Genomic DNA, 14,280 nt, shown 5'->3' with positions numbered 1-14,280 from the left:
CTATAGAACTGCCAGTGCTGAGCACCGGCAGGGTGCAGCCCCCTTGAATCCATGCATATACGGAAATACTGTCCGGTTCCTATTAGTCATCTATCTTGCTGGTAATAAAATACTGTATGAAAATTCGCCATTTTTAAATTAAAGCTGCATACCCGCCCATAATCACATGATGCAATCACATGTTCATTGAACTAAAAAACAGACTTCTGGCAACAAAAGTTAATCCATCGCAAAATCCATTCACTTTTTTTATGGTTATTTTGTGTGATGGTGTACCAACTATCTGCTAATTACATTCTACAGTGTACACTCACATGTATAAATAAATAAATATATAAATAACATGTAAAATCATGTGCAAACTTTGTATAATTTCAGCATAAATGCGATTATTGCAAAACGACAAGTGCACCTAGCAAAAACCATAGGGCTCGCTAATATTTCTGGTTAAATCCACAGAAAGTCAATTTCTTTACACTGTTTAACATGAATGATTGTGAAAAAATTGTGCTTTTATATGGCGGATGTTCTAACCTATGCATAGCAGCAGTAAATGATATGTGCAAAAAAAGTGCTGATATAATCTCTAAAGTACTAGAGAAATAAATAGCATGTTATAGTATGCAACAATATGAATAAATAAATACAGATAGATAAAACCATACATATTTATGCATTTCATATTGAATAAAATCAGTATTATTAGAACAGACAATACATGCATACTAAAAACATTGTGCAAAATGTGTGTTAGTGAATAAAAAAAACACTATTTTAGTGTTTTACAAAAAATCAGCTTCTCTCTGACGAGGACTTATATCGGAAACTTGCAATGAACACAAACCATATATTGTCTTTCGACCAAAATGAAGCAAAGCAAATTGTTACAGGTGCCTTACTGGAATACTGTTTACTGAGATCTTAATGTAGTATTCCCAATCTAATAGATTTTCTAATTAGACATGGCGTTATCGTGATTTAATAAACAGAGATCCAATGTACCTGGTAAACATACCAGTGATTAGACAAATACAGTTTAAAGAAAAGTGTACATGTCTTATGAATTGTTGAGGCCGTTTGGACATTTGCTATCAAATTCTAGAATAAATCTAGTCTCTAGTTGTCTTAATAGCAATTCTCTATTTCCCCCTCTGCGTTGTCTAGGAACCAAGGCTAGCACAAAATATTGTAAGCAATTCACATTGTTATCATGCACTTGCTTAAAGTGGCGCGCCACTGGATAAGTGGGGTCACTGTGTATGAATGCCCGTAGATGTTGTAAAATCCTCACGTGAACCTGTAGCTTTGTACTTTAGATGTAATTTAAGCCACAGGAACACGTGAGGACATACACAGCAAATTCGGTCTTACAATTGTAATTTCCCACTATTTTGCTTGGAGAGGTGCTAAAAGGCGTAAGATAATTATTTTTATTTACTCCAAACTTGCAAGCTCTGCAAGAAGAACATTTACGAAAGCCTGGAATTGGTTTGAACCAAGTAGTATTAGTTCTGGTCTCAGGACTTGGTTGATCCAGAATAGAGCCCATATTCCTAGCTCTACTAAATGTAATAGTGGGAGTCAAAGACAAGCTGGTACGTAAAACCGGCTCCGTAAGTACAATCGGCCAGTTTTTATTCAATATGAACCTGATTTTCCGCTCATTTTCACTATAGGCCGTAATCAATCTAGGACCTTGTATGTTTACAGGTTCTGTATTTTGGGCACCCAATTCCTGAGGCTGAATATTGTCTTCCAATGAGTTCGGCAAACGACTTTCTCTGGGTCTAGATCTAACTTTGGCCATGGCAGTGTTAAGCATCTTATCCGTGTAGCTCCGAACCCTGAGGCTTTGCATTAACTCTTTTGCGCAGATTTCAAAGTTACTATCTACGCTGCATATTCTTTTTAGGCGTAGTAGCTCCCCGTAGGGGATGCTGGCCACAAGATGCTTGGGATGGGAACTGGTGGTATGAAGTGTCACATTTCCAGCTGTTGGCTTCCTAAAAAGAGTACTTTCTACTCTATTATCTTTGATATATAACTTGACATCTACATATTCGATCTCAGTTTTACCTATATGGGATGTAAAGTGGAGATTTAAGTCGTTGTTATTGATAGCATCACTTCACTACCTCTCCATACAATAAAGATGTCATCAATATATCTAAGGAAGCACATTATGTTGTTATCAAAATGTGCACTATGTTCTTTCCTCAGTACCTGTTCCTCCCTCCAGCCCACGTGCAAGCACGCGTAACTGGGGGAGAAACAGGTTTCCATGGCCACGCCCCTAATTGTCTAAAGAAATCTTTGCCAAACAAAAAGAAATTGTTGTTGAGACACCAATCTATTAGGCTAATTATAGCTTTGTTATGTGAATAGAATTCACTAGATCTTTGTTGTAAAAAGTATTTGACAGCCTGCAAGCCTGCACTGTGTTGAATACTAGTATATAGTGATTCTATATCTAATGTTATTAATAACATTTCTTCAGACCACGGTATATTCCTTGTTTTAACAAAAAAATCCCCCATGTCTTTGACATAACTTGGCAATGATCTAACCCAATCTTGCAAGAAAAAACCACACATATATATATATATACATATATATATTATATATATATATATATATATTCTCGCAAAAAAGGAAAACCAGCACTCCGCTCTTTGGAATTGTAGATTTATTAAGACACTGTTACAGCCTACGCGTTTCGAACCAGATGGTTCCATGTCACGGCAGTGTTACACAGTTGTCCTACTTTTACTAAATTGTAGGCTTAGTGCCATACATCAGTTTCGTTTGTTTGAAAGCACTCAGACTGTGTGTCAAGGCAGTGTCTATGATTGTACAGATATGGAAATGTGTCCTCCTGGTTTTCGCCATGTGATGATTTATCAGGCTGTACCTACAATTTAGTAAAATGGTAGCATGCACAAGAATGTTAACATGACTAAAATGTTAAAAATAATTAAGCAAAATAAGCCTTAAACTGCATGTCCCATAATGCACTTTGACAAGCACTAAAAGATATATAGTTGTAAGGAAAGTAGGACAACTGTGTAACACTGCCGTGACAAGGAACCATCTGGTTCGAAACGCGTAGGCTGTAACAGTGTCTTAATAAATCTACAATTCCAAAGAGCGGAGTGCTGGTTTTCCTTTTTTGCAAGAAGAAACATTGGGACCCGGTCCTGGCCCCGAACCAAGCACCGACTTGCCTAGCAGTTCCCTCTGCGACGGGATCGTTTGAGAGTAATATATATATATATATATATATATATATATAGAACATCACCAAAGTTCGGTTCACAACCAGTCACGTTCACGGGTGAGTCGGCGTAGGGCTACCGGTCACCCAATACATCCACAAAGTACCTTTATCCGTTTGAATAAAACGACGCCGACACTCAGAAAGTTGCTGTGCACGAAGGATTTTAATAAGGCAGGAAAACTGTTTTCCTGCCTTATTAAAATCCTTTGTGCACAGCAACTTTCTGAGTGTCGGCGTCGTTTTATTCAAACGGATAAAGGTACTTTGTGGATATATATATATATATATATATATATATATATATATATATATATATATATTGCAAGAACACTTCTCCATTTTACCGGGGGCCTCCGGTCCTGCAGGGCGGACTCCAGTCAGGAATGGAGATCCTGAAGAGAAGCGGTTCTGCCACACAAACAAAAGGAGTCCAACAGCGTCTTGGGAGGCAGCAGACTTTATTCGTCTAACCGGGTGCAACAAAGCTCAATGTCCTTACGCGTTTCGGCGTTCCATGACGCCTTGATCACAGGTGAGCTGTTTTTAAAAATCCCAGTGGTCACGTGCCTGAAGCAGGGATGCTACCTCAGGTTCCATAATGCACCATTCTTTACTCTCCATGTGCATCGAAATTACATCTGTGCTTGATAGCGTTAATTTACTTCTTACTGCACTATATTTCATGTTGGTGCTTGTAAGTTGCTCCACGGTATTACCATTCGCGCTGCCCTCTGCGTTGTTACCCGAGAGAAGGGTAGTTTCTCTCATCTCCCTTTCTCGTCACTGCTGCCGAGTAGCTGCGGTTAGTCCATTTCGCTGGCAGACAGTGACGAGCGGTCCATGCCCCCTCAATTGATATTGCAAGAACACTTCTCCATTTTACCGGGGGCCTCCGGTCCTGCAGGGCGGACTCCAGTCAGGAATGGAGATCCTGAAGAGAAGCGGTTCTGCCACACAAACAAAAGGAGTCCAACAGCGTCTTGGGAGGCAGCAGACTTTATTCGTCTAACCGGGTGCAACAAAGCTCAATGTCCTTACGCGTTTCGGCGTTCCATGACGCCTTGATCACAGGTGAGCTGTTTTTAAAAATCCCAGTGGTCACGTGCCTGAAGCAGGGATGCTACCTCAGGTTCCATAATGCACCATTCTTTACTCTCCATGTGCATCGAAATTACATCTGTGCTTGATAGCGTTAATTTACTTCTTACTGCACTATATTTCATGTTGGTGCTTGTAAGTTGCTCCACGGTATTACCATTCGCGCTGCCCTCTGCGTTGTTACCCGAGAGAAGGGTAGTTTCTCTCATCTCCCTTTCTCGTCACTGCTGCCGAGTAGCTGCGGTTAGTCCATTTCACTGGCAGACAGTGACGAGCGGTCCATGCCCCCTCAATTGATATTGCAAGAACACTTCTCCATTTTACCGGGGGCCTCCGGTCCTGCAGGGCGGACTCCAGTCAGGAATGGAGATCCTGAAGAGAAGCGGTTCTGCCACACAAACAAAAGGAGTCCAACAGCGTCTTGGGAGGCAGCAGACTTTATTCGTCTAACCGGGTGCAACAAAGCTCAATGTCCTTACGCGTTTCGGCGTTCCATGACGCCTTGATCACAGGTGAGCTGTTTTTAAAAATCCCAGTGGTCACGTGCCTGAAGCAGGGATGCTACCTCAGGTTCCATAATGCACCATTCTATACTCTCCATGTGCATCGAAATTACATCTGTGCTTGATAGCGTTAATTTACTTCTTACTGCACTATATTTCATGTTGGTGCTTGTAAGTTGCTCCACGGTATTACCATTCGCGCTGCCCTCTGCGTTGTTACCCGAGAGAAGGGTAGTTTCTCTCATCTCCCTTTCTCGTCACTGCTGCCGAGTAGCTGCGGTTAATCCATTTCGCTGGCAGACAGTGACGAGCGGTCCATGCCCCCTCAATTGATATTGCAAGAACACTTCTCCATTTTACCGGGGGCCTCCGGTCCTGCAGGGCGGACTCCAGTCACGAATGGAGATCCTGAAGAGAAGCGGTTCTGCCACACAAACAAAAGGAGTCCAACAGCGTCTTGGGAGGCAGCAGACTTTATTTGTCTAACCGGGTGCAACAAAGCTCAATGTCCTTACGCGTTTCGGCGTTCCATGACGCCTTGATCACAGGTGAGCTGTTTTTAAAAATCCCAGTGGTCACGTGTCTAAAGCAGGGATGCTACCTCAGGTTCCATAATGCACCATTCTTTACTCTCCATGTGCATCGAAATTACATCTGTGCTTGATAGCGTTAATTTACTTCTTACTGCACTATATTTCATGTTGGTGCTTGTAAGTTGCTCCACGGTATTACCATTCGCGCTGCCCTCTGCGTTGTTACCCGAGAGAAGGGTAGTTTCTCTCATCTCCCTTTCTCGTCACTGCTGCCGAGTAGCTGCGGTTAGTCCATTTCGCTGGCAGACAGTGACGAGCGGTCCATGCCCCCTCAATTGATATTGCAAGAACACTTCTCCATTTTACCGGGGGCCTCCGGTCCTGCAGGGCGGACTCCAGTCAGGAATGGAGATCCTGAAGAGAAGCGGTTCTGCCACACAAACAAAAGGAGTCCAACAGCGTCTTGGGAGGCAGCAGACTTTATTCGTCTAACCGGGTGCAACAAAGCTCAATGTCCTTACGCGTTTCGCGATATATATATCCAAGCAAAACACCTCTCCGGCAAAGAAAGGAAAGAGGCCACTCGGGGAATCCATGTGGAAGCCTTTAATTGGAAACAGCACAGCATTATGCATTTCGGCGCAACACGCCTTCCTCAGATGCCACTGCTACCACGGTAAGTCTCCACCCACGTCTTATGAAGTGCCCTGCTTGTCCCAGATTGGGTGATCAGTTCCAACCCCCAAATCACATGTCCACTCACCCAGAATGGTTCGAACTGCACTACAAATCCCAGAGTGCGTTGCTGCCTGGGGAGATTTTTCATGGAGATGGAACCACTGTTCAGGGCAAAGACGCGGTAATAGAAATGGAGTGTCCCGCTCAAATAAATTCCTCGGGCTTCCACTGGTCCCCTTGACATTCCAGCCTCCTGTGTAAGTGACTACCGGGCCGTGAGTCATCAATATAGTGATTGTGTCCCCTCGTGCAGTCACGAGCTGCACCTGGCAGCAGCCCTGGCGGAAACAACACTGGAGGCAGGCAGGAGTTATTTCGATCCCTCGAAGAAAAAGAAAAGCTGCAAGAGCTGGAGCCAGCATTTCTCCTGCCGCTTGACGGAATGGGGCCTCTTTATACACCACTGGCTGGTGCACAAATTGAATCCAAGCAAAACACCTCTCCGGCAAAGAAAGGAAAGGGGCCACTCGGGGAATCCATGTGGAAGCCTTTAATTGGAAACAGCACAGCATTATGCATTTCGGCGCAACACGCCTTCCTCAGATGCCACTGCTACCACGGTAAGTCTCCACCCACGTCTTATGAAGTGTCCTGCTTGTCCCAGATTGGGTGATCAGTTCCAACCCCCAAATCACATGTCCACTCACCCAGAATGGTTCGAACTGCACTACAAATCCCCGAGTGCGTTGCTGCCTGGGGAGATTTTTCATGGAGATGGAACCACTGTTCAGGGAAAAGACGCGGTAATAGAAATGGAGTGTCCCGCTCAAATAAATTCCTCGGGCTTCCAATATATATCAACAAACCACCATTCCCGGCTGTTCCTGGACTCTGGGGTTACGGTGAGCCTGCGTGGGTGCCGGACGCACTCAACAGAATCAGTCATCCTTGCAGTTATTGATACGCTGCGAGCTAATGCTGACATGGGGGTTTTCCCGGGCTCTGGTACTCCTGGATCTGTCGGCCGCGTTCGACACGGTGGATCATAACATCTTATTGAACCATGTCGAACAAGCTGGCACACAAGGCCATGCTTACAACTGCATTTTGAACATTAAGAAAATGCGGCGTCGAAGAGAAGTTAGACAGCAAAAGTTGTCTTCTACTTCACAGTGTTGGCAGTTAAATAAAGTTGGTTGACATAACTTTATTAAGAACCGTGCGCACGGGGGCAATAAGATCAATAATGGATTAATAATGGCTTAAGGTTTAATTTTATATGGTTAGTGTGATCAATTTGGTTTTACTTGATTTGTGCCCACTAGGGCGGGAAGGTAACACGGCTATGAAGCAGTCTCATGCACTAGAACTTGATTGTTCACATTTGTGAAATTGATTTTGTGCCCACTGTGGCTGAATTGTTCTTACCGGATTCAGTGAAGAAATTATGTGTCCTTAAAATATACATGTGTGTGACAAGCTTCTAATTTTTGCCCACTGTGGCTGAATTGTATCAACGGATACAGTAAAGGAATTATGTGTACTCTAATACACATGTGGGTGACAAGCTGATTATATGAGCGGTAGAACTGAACAAATTACAATCACATATTTGTGACACTAGCCAAACAAAAATGTTAAAAATGTCATTCATTATTTTTATTGTGTCTGCCAATAACTGCCTCGAAAGTAATGAATTTGTAACTAGTAAACCGCACTTTCTTCATTTGTTTACATTTGCACAACAGCTGAAGTCTGTTTTCACTGCCTTTTGTTTTGAAAGTATCACATGTTTATTTAAACCTATCACAAATCTTTTACCATCACTCGTGAACAAGGGAAAACATTCCCAAAACGCGGAGAGCAGGGGTCTTCAATCTGTGGGGCGCGACCCCCAGGGGGATCGTGGAGTCCTGGGAAGGGGGTCGTAGATTATCAGTTAGCCTTAGTGGCGTCGGGCTGATTGAGGGTGCTCACGGTGGAGGCCTAATTCACACCGATGGGTGAAAAACAACAAAGCCTCATTAACAAGTAAAAGGTATTTTAAAGACCTGTGAAGTACTGGGGTGCGGCTTTGTGTGTGTCCCTGAAGGTGTTTAAGCCCAGCTCACATACACGAGGAGGGGAAGGGATGGGGGGCAGGGGAGGGTGGCTGGGGGAGGAGGCTGTAGCTCTTTGAGTTCAATGGACGTTGCGCGCCTGGAGCTGTCGGTCCTGCCTGTAAAGCACAAAGCACAAACCCACATACCTGGCACCTGTGCAGGAGAAATGTGCCTCAGAGTCTGTTCTTCAGGTGAGATATTGTTACAGCCTGTCCGCCCCCCCGCCCCCAGCAGGGAGGCACAGAGATGCCCTCATTTGAGAGAGGAAGAATACGGAAGAAGACGCTGAGAGATACTGCCCCCCCTCTCTCATCCCCCCCCATGAGAGAGGCACCGAAAAGGTGGGTGGATGAATGGATGAAAGGTTGGATGGATGAAGGATGGATGTATGGATGGATAAAAGGTTGCATGGATCATGGTGGATGGATGTGTGAAAAGGTGGGTGGATGAATGATGGATGGATTAAAGGGTGGATGGATGAAGGATGAATGTATGGATGTAAGGATGAAAGGGTGAATGGATGAAAGATGGATGGATGGATATGTGAAAAGGTGGGTAGATGAATGATGAGTGGATGGATGGATGGATGAAAAGGTGGATGGATGGATGGATGATGGATGGAAGGAAGGATGAAACTGTAGATGGGTGAAGGATGGATGTATGGATGGATAAAAGGTTGCATGGATGAATGATGGATGGATGTGTGGAAAAAGTGGGTGGATGAATGATGGGTGAATGGATGGATGAAAGGGTGGATAGATGAAGGATGTATGTATGGATGGAAGGAAGGATGAAACGGTAGATGGATGAAGGATGGATGTATGGATGAAAGGATGGATGAAAGGGTGGATGGATGAAGGATGGATATATGGATGGAAGGATGAAAGGGTGGATGGATGAAGGATGGATGTATGGATGGAAGGGTGAAAGGGTGGATGGACGAAGGATGGATGTATGGATGTAAGGGTGGATGGAGGAAAGGTTGGATGGATGAAGGATGGATGTATGGATGGATAAAAGGTTGCATGGATCATGGTGGATGGATGTGTGAAGAGGTGGGTGGATGAATGATGGATGGATGAAAGGGTGGATAGATGAAGGATGAATGTATGGATGTAGGGATGAAAGGGTGAATGGATGGAAGATGGATGGATGGATATGTGAAAAGGTGGGTGGATGAATGATGAGTGGATGGATGAAAAAGTGGATGGATGAAGGATGGATGGATGGATGATGGATGGAAGGAAGGATGAAACTGTAGATGGGTGAAGGATGGATGTATGGATGGATAAAAGGTTGCATGGATGAATGATGGATGGATGGATGTGTGGAAAAAGTGAGTGGATGAATGATGGGTGAATGGATGGAAGAAAGGGTGGATAGATGAAGGATGTATCTATGGATGGAAGGAAGGATGAAACGGTAGATGGATGAAGGATGGATGTATGGATGAAAGGATGGATGAAAGGGTGGATGGATGAAGGATGGATATATGGATGGAAGGATGAAAGGGTGGATGGATGAACGATGGATGTATGGATGGAAGGGTGAAAGGGTGGATGGATGAAGGATGGATGTATGGATGAAAGGGTGGATGGATGAAAGGGTGGATGGATGAAGGATGGATGTATGGATGGAAGGATGATAGGGTGGATGGATGAAGGATGGATGTGTGAAAGTGTAGGTGGATGAATGATGGATGGATGGATGTGATGAGGTCTAACAGGGGCATTTATGGTTGTCGATAGTTGTTGATGATGAGGAGTACCAGTTTCTAGAAACTTTTGTTGGAAGGGGGTCCTTAAGTCTAAAAAGGTTTTACAAGGGGGTCTCGGCATCAAAAAGTTTGAAGACCTTTGGCGTACAGTGAAGATTGCCTATGAATTTTGCTAATTAAAAAGGCTACCTTTATACGAATTGGTGTTCGTGATTTACTGCTGCTTGAAGGTGACGGTAATCGGAGTGGATTTTGAGGTTCGCCACCTTTTCACGAACTGCTGTCAAGAAGTGGCTGAAGCATGGCGTTGCTCGGCGGATGCTGAGCGCAAGGAATATATATATATATGCATCATGCCATTCAAACAAGCTGTCATTAAAAGCGTTCCCGAAAACTCCCTGCTGTGTCCTCTGGCTTTCTTCACGGAGAGGTCGTCTGTTTCATTGTTTGCGTGCCTGCCGGCAGCACGGAAAGAGGACCCGTTCTTCAAAGTGTCCTGCGAATGCTGGCGATTTGCTGCTAATTACCCGAGGTTCGGACTTTGCAGGACCGCCTCACGTTCAAATTCAGGCATGTGGCTTTCTGTACTATTCAGCCCGTGACTTCACGAGGGAAGCAGGATCACTGTATCCTATGTTTCAAGGCTCGGTCGGAGTTTGGATATGAGGTATGAACGCGTGGGGACCCGAGGAACTGCTTGGACTCTTATTCACGGAAGCACTCCGCTTCGACTCTACCCCTACTCCTTGCCAGGACTTACAGCATTCATCACAAGAACTTACTCTATGGCTCCACACACGGTACTTACCGGCATACTGCATCATGGGAACTGCAGTCCTACAAACTGCAGTCGCATCCTTCAAGTAGGTGGAGCCAGCTGACCTCCTCTGATTGGGAGGGCCTGTGAATATCAAGGTGTAAGGAGGAGTGTTCCCAGCCAAAGCTTGCGGCATCCGAGGAAGGCAAAGCGCCGAAATGCATCATGCCATTCAAACAAGCTGTCATTAAAAGCGTTCCCGAAAACTCCCTGCTGTGTCCTCTGGCTTTCTTCACGGAGAGGTCGTCTGTTTCATATATATATATATATATATATATATATATAGCCATACATCACAAGTTCGTAAAACACGCTCTAAGGACAATCACGTGATCAAGCCATTCTCTGGCGAAACGTGTTGTGGAATAAACAGCACTTTTTGGATCTGGTGACTACTCTCTTGTGTCCTGAGAGCGTGTTTTACGAACTTGTGATGTATGGCAACATGTGAAAGTCGGAGTGACTCCACCGACACACACGCCACCTTTCTCGGGTCGTGGAGATCCAGAAGGGGTCATTTTCTTATGGATATATATATATATATATATATATTTTCTGAGTTTTGTATAGCGCGAACAAGATCCTTACAGATATCAGAGCGCTTTACATACATATGAGAGGAGACACAGTAAAGAAAAACTTAATAAGGCAAATTATACATACATACGAATGGAGAACACAAAAAAAAAAGACAAAGAAAACTTAAAAAGGTCATTTGTGCAAAGGAGCGCACAATGCAAGGTAGTAGAGTGTGATTGTGTGGTCAATTGAAGCACTATAATACAAAGGGGAAGCAAAAAGGCAAACAGTAATTGCAAAGTTAATAATCAAGTGAATTTTGCCATGAGGATAGATTTGACTTCTTTTTTGAAGAATGCAGTTTATGAGATGAGTCTCGTTTCTGGTGGGAGGGCATCCCAGATCCTGGGGGCCATCCCTGAGAAAGAACGCTTGTAAGTTTTTTCTAGTGGAATCTTTGTGATATATATATATATATATATATATATTTATACACCATCTTTGTTAAGCTCTCTGCTGCCGCGTGACGGAGCGCAAGACAGATAGAAAATTCTAAACAAAAAAAATAAATCTACGGAGTGTTTAATCTTCTGGGTGAGTGGTTGTTAATTATTAATGTGTGTCCACTGTCTTGGCCTGGTAGTTAGTGTCTGTATGCAGCTCTTTGCCATGTAGCAGGCTGGGAGAGAGACAGAGGAAAAGTGAAGGCGGCGGGTGGGATACAGTGATGGGGCATGTAGACGGAAAAGTGAAATAAGAAAGACTTTAAAAAACGAGAGCTTGTCACAGTGAGAAACTAAAGGAGGGGTATACAGAAACGTGCATGGCTATGTCCCCCAAACTCATCCAGTCAAGCACCGACAGATACATTTGCAGGGTCCATTACAAACCTGTTCACTCACATGAGGGATACAGTCACAGGGATTAAGACATGAGGCACGCCCCCTCAGATTACCTAAAAAACGGGGTACTAAAATTCTGTTTCAGGCAAGCAAAGAGATTCCTATGTTTCAAAATTAGAGAAAGGGGAACACGCAGACCTCGGCTTCAGAGCAGGGTGCTCTGAGACCCGCCAACTGACTGCTCAACTCCACAGCACACCAAGACTCCAGTACAGACATACAGCTGGGGCCCCGGGTCACCACAAGAGTGACAGGCGGAACTACCTCAGGCCGGAGCTGATCCTTCCACAGAGGCGGTCACCTACCTCTGCAAAGACCACCAGCTGTCCTCCCTCGGACCCTAGGCTAGGCTTTGCTCGAACTTTGACAACTCTCCTGCCCCGCCCGCTGCTCACCTCTCCTGCACACAATAACCAGGAAACGTGTCACTCTGCAGTAGGTTTGAATGAAGGAAGAGGCCAGCCTGTAGCAGGGGGCAGAGGGACCCCCCCCAGCCGGGGCCGTACGGGTGCTAGCATGGCCCAGTCTACAGAGGCAGAGGGGAGAAGGAGGGGTTGAGGAAGAGAGGGGGCACGGAGGACAGACAGAATAACTGGATAGGAGGAGGGAGGGGCAAACGAAAGGGAGAGTTACACCGAGGGCACGAAGAATCAATCTATGGGAGGGACAGAGGAGGGTGTAACAAGGAACCTTCATGCATGCAATAAAAGTGCCTAAATAGAGAAAAAGTTCAGGTCCTGTGTAACAACTAAGTAAAGGGGCTAGTAGCCATGGGAGGATACAAATAACGACATGGCCGTACTAGGGAGGAACTAACAAGCTTCTTAAGGAATCAAACAGCAGCATTTACGAAGTACTAAGACACAAGCCAATGAAAAATATGGGCAGGGCTTCTCCTCTGTACTCTACCTATACCAGATCGCCAGAGCAGCGCTTGTTTGGTGGCTCAGGCTTAACCTAAAAAGGGGCAGATTGTGCTATGATGGCATATTGGCTATTAATTAACCCACCCTTACTTACAGTGTGCAAGGACCATGTACAATCACCAACCTTTAGTTTTTTTAAGCTCTGCCACCAGACACTCAGCTTCTTCCTGGATCCGCTCCTCAATGCTTTTCTTACCCATCCCAAAATTTCTTAGAGTAGTAAGAGTAAAACGACGTAGCTGCTTCCAGCGCTCCCCATTGCTAAAGATGATACCTAGAAAAAATATTGAAACTTTAATTAACAGTTTCTCATTCCCAAACATTTTTGGTAAAATAAATTTAACACAATTAGGAAAGAATGGTCATGTTCTGAACATTACCAAACATTTATAAATACATGTTAATGAGAAGTTAAAGAGTGAGGCAAAGAAAGGGAACCTGATTGAGGTAGTGCAATGGAGAGAGGGTGCATATGTTGCAAGGAGAATGGTGCAGTCTTGATGATTAAGAGTGCAGACACTGCGCTAGATACTGGAGTGGAGTTCACCTTTTTGTTAAGGGACCTACCTCACCCTCACCTTTCTCAACTCAACCTAAAATTAAGCCTGGGTGGAGTTCCACTACGTGGAACTCTGTAAAGTGACAAAAAACTTCTGCAGCGCTGCGCAGAGTTCCGACAGCAGGGGAGTGCGTTGTGTCATTCCATTTGCAGTGATTTTCAGCTGCGGGGGATTGTCCCACGCTGAAAAATCATCGCAAATGGGACCATGCACAGCGCAAGAGAGTGCTGCTTCCTTTCTACTGTTCGGGTAGAATTTCTACATGAGCTGCAGCTTTCTCAACGTGAACCGAAGGTTTCTGAAAACGGGCGGTCGCAAGCATACAAGACCAGTAGCATTGAGAAATCTGACCACCCGTGTTGAGAAATCTCACTGGGCGGTTGATTTTCCTTGTTGCATTCACCAACTAGACGTTGACGAGCACAAGCGAGGAAAAAAAACTCTGAGAGCGGAGTTCACCGCCCAGGCTTAATGATTCTGTCGAATGGTTGTGCAGGTCATAAATTCCTAGTAAGGCCTTTTTTTCATGACATCTGTTTATTCCATAGAACAATACAAGACATGGTCATCAATGCTGAGACCACACCACAATTACATAGTACATATCATAGCACAGTTGCAAGCAGTAACGGAAGAGCGGTAAAGGTT

The 14,280-nt window shown here is 44.5% G+C and overlaps 1 protein-coding gene across 1 annotated transcript in view; it reads right to left on the bottom strand.

Moving 5' to 3' along the window:
• LOC147692392 (cytochrome P450 2G1-like) overlaps positions 1-14,280 on the bottom strand; it is a 647,292-nt gene that overhangs the window by 479,626 nt on the left and 153,386 nt on the right. The window contains exon 3 of the mRNA XM_086938615.1: positions 13,197-13,346. Coding sequence (XP_086794741.1) covers positions 13,197-13,346 — 150 coding nt within the window. The remainder of the gene's footprint in view (positions 1-13,196; positions 13,347-14,280) is intronic.

This window comes from Lissotriton vulgaris, chromosome 9 (genome assembly GCF_964263255.1).
Source record: "Lissotriton vulgaris chromosome 9, aLisVul1.2, whole genome shotgun sequence".
Taxonomy (NCBI): Eukaryota; Metazoa; Chordata; class Amphibia; order Caudata; family Salamandridae; genus Lissotriton; species Lissotriton vulgaris.
Note: the sequence above shows the minus strand (reverse complement) of the source record. Positions and strands in the feature narration are given on the sequence as shown.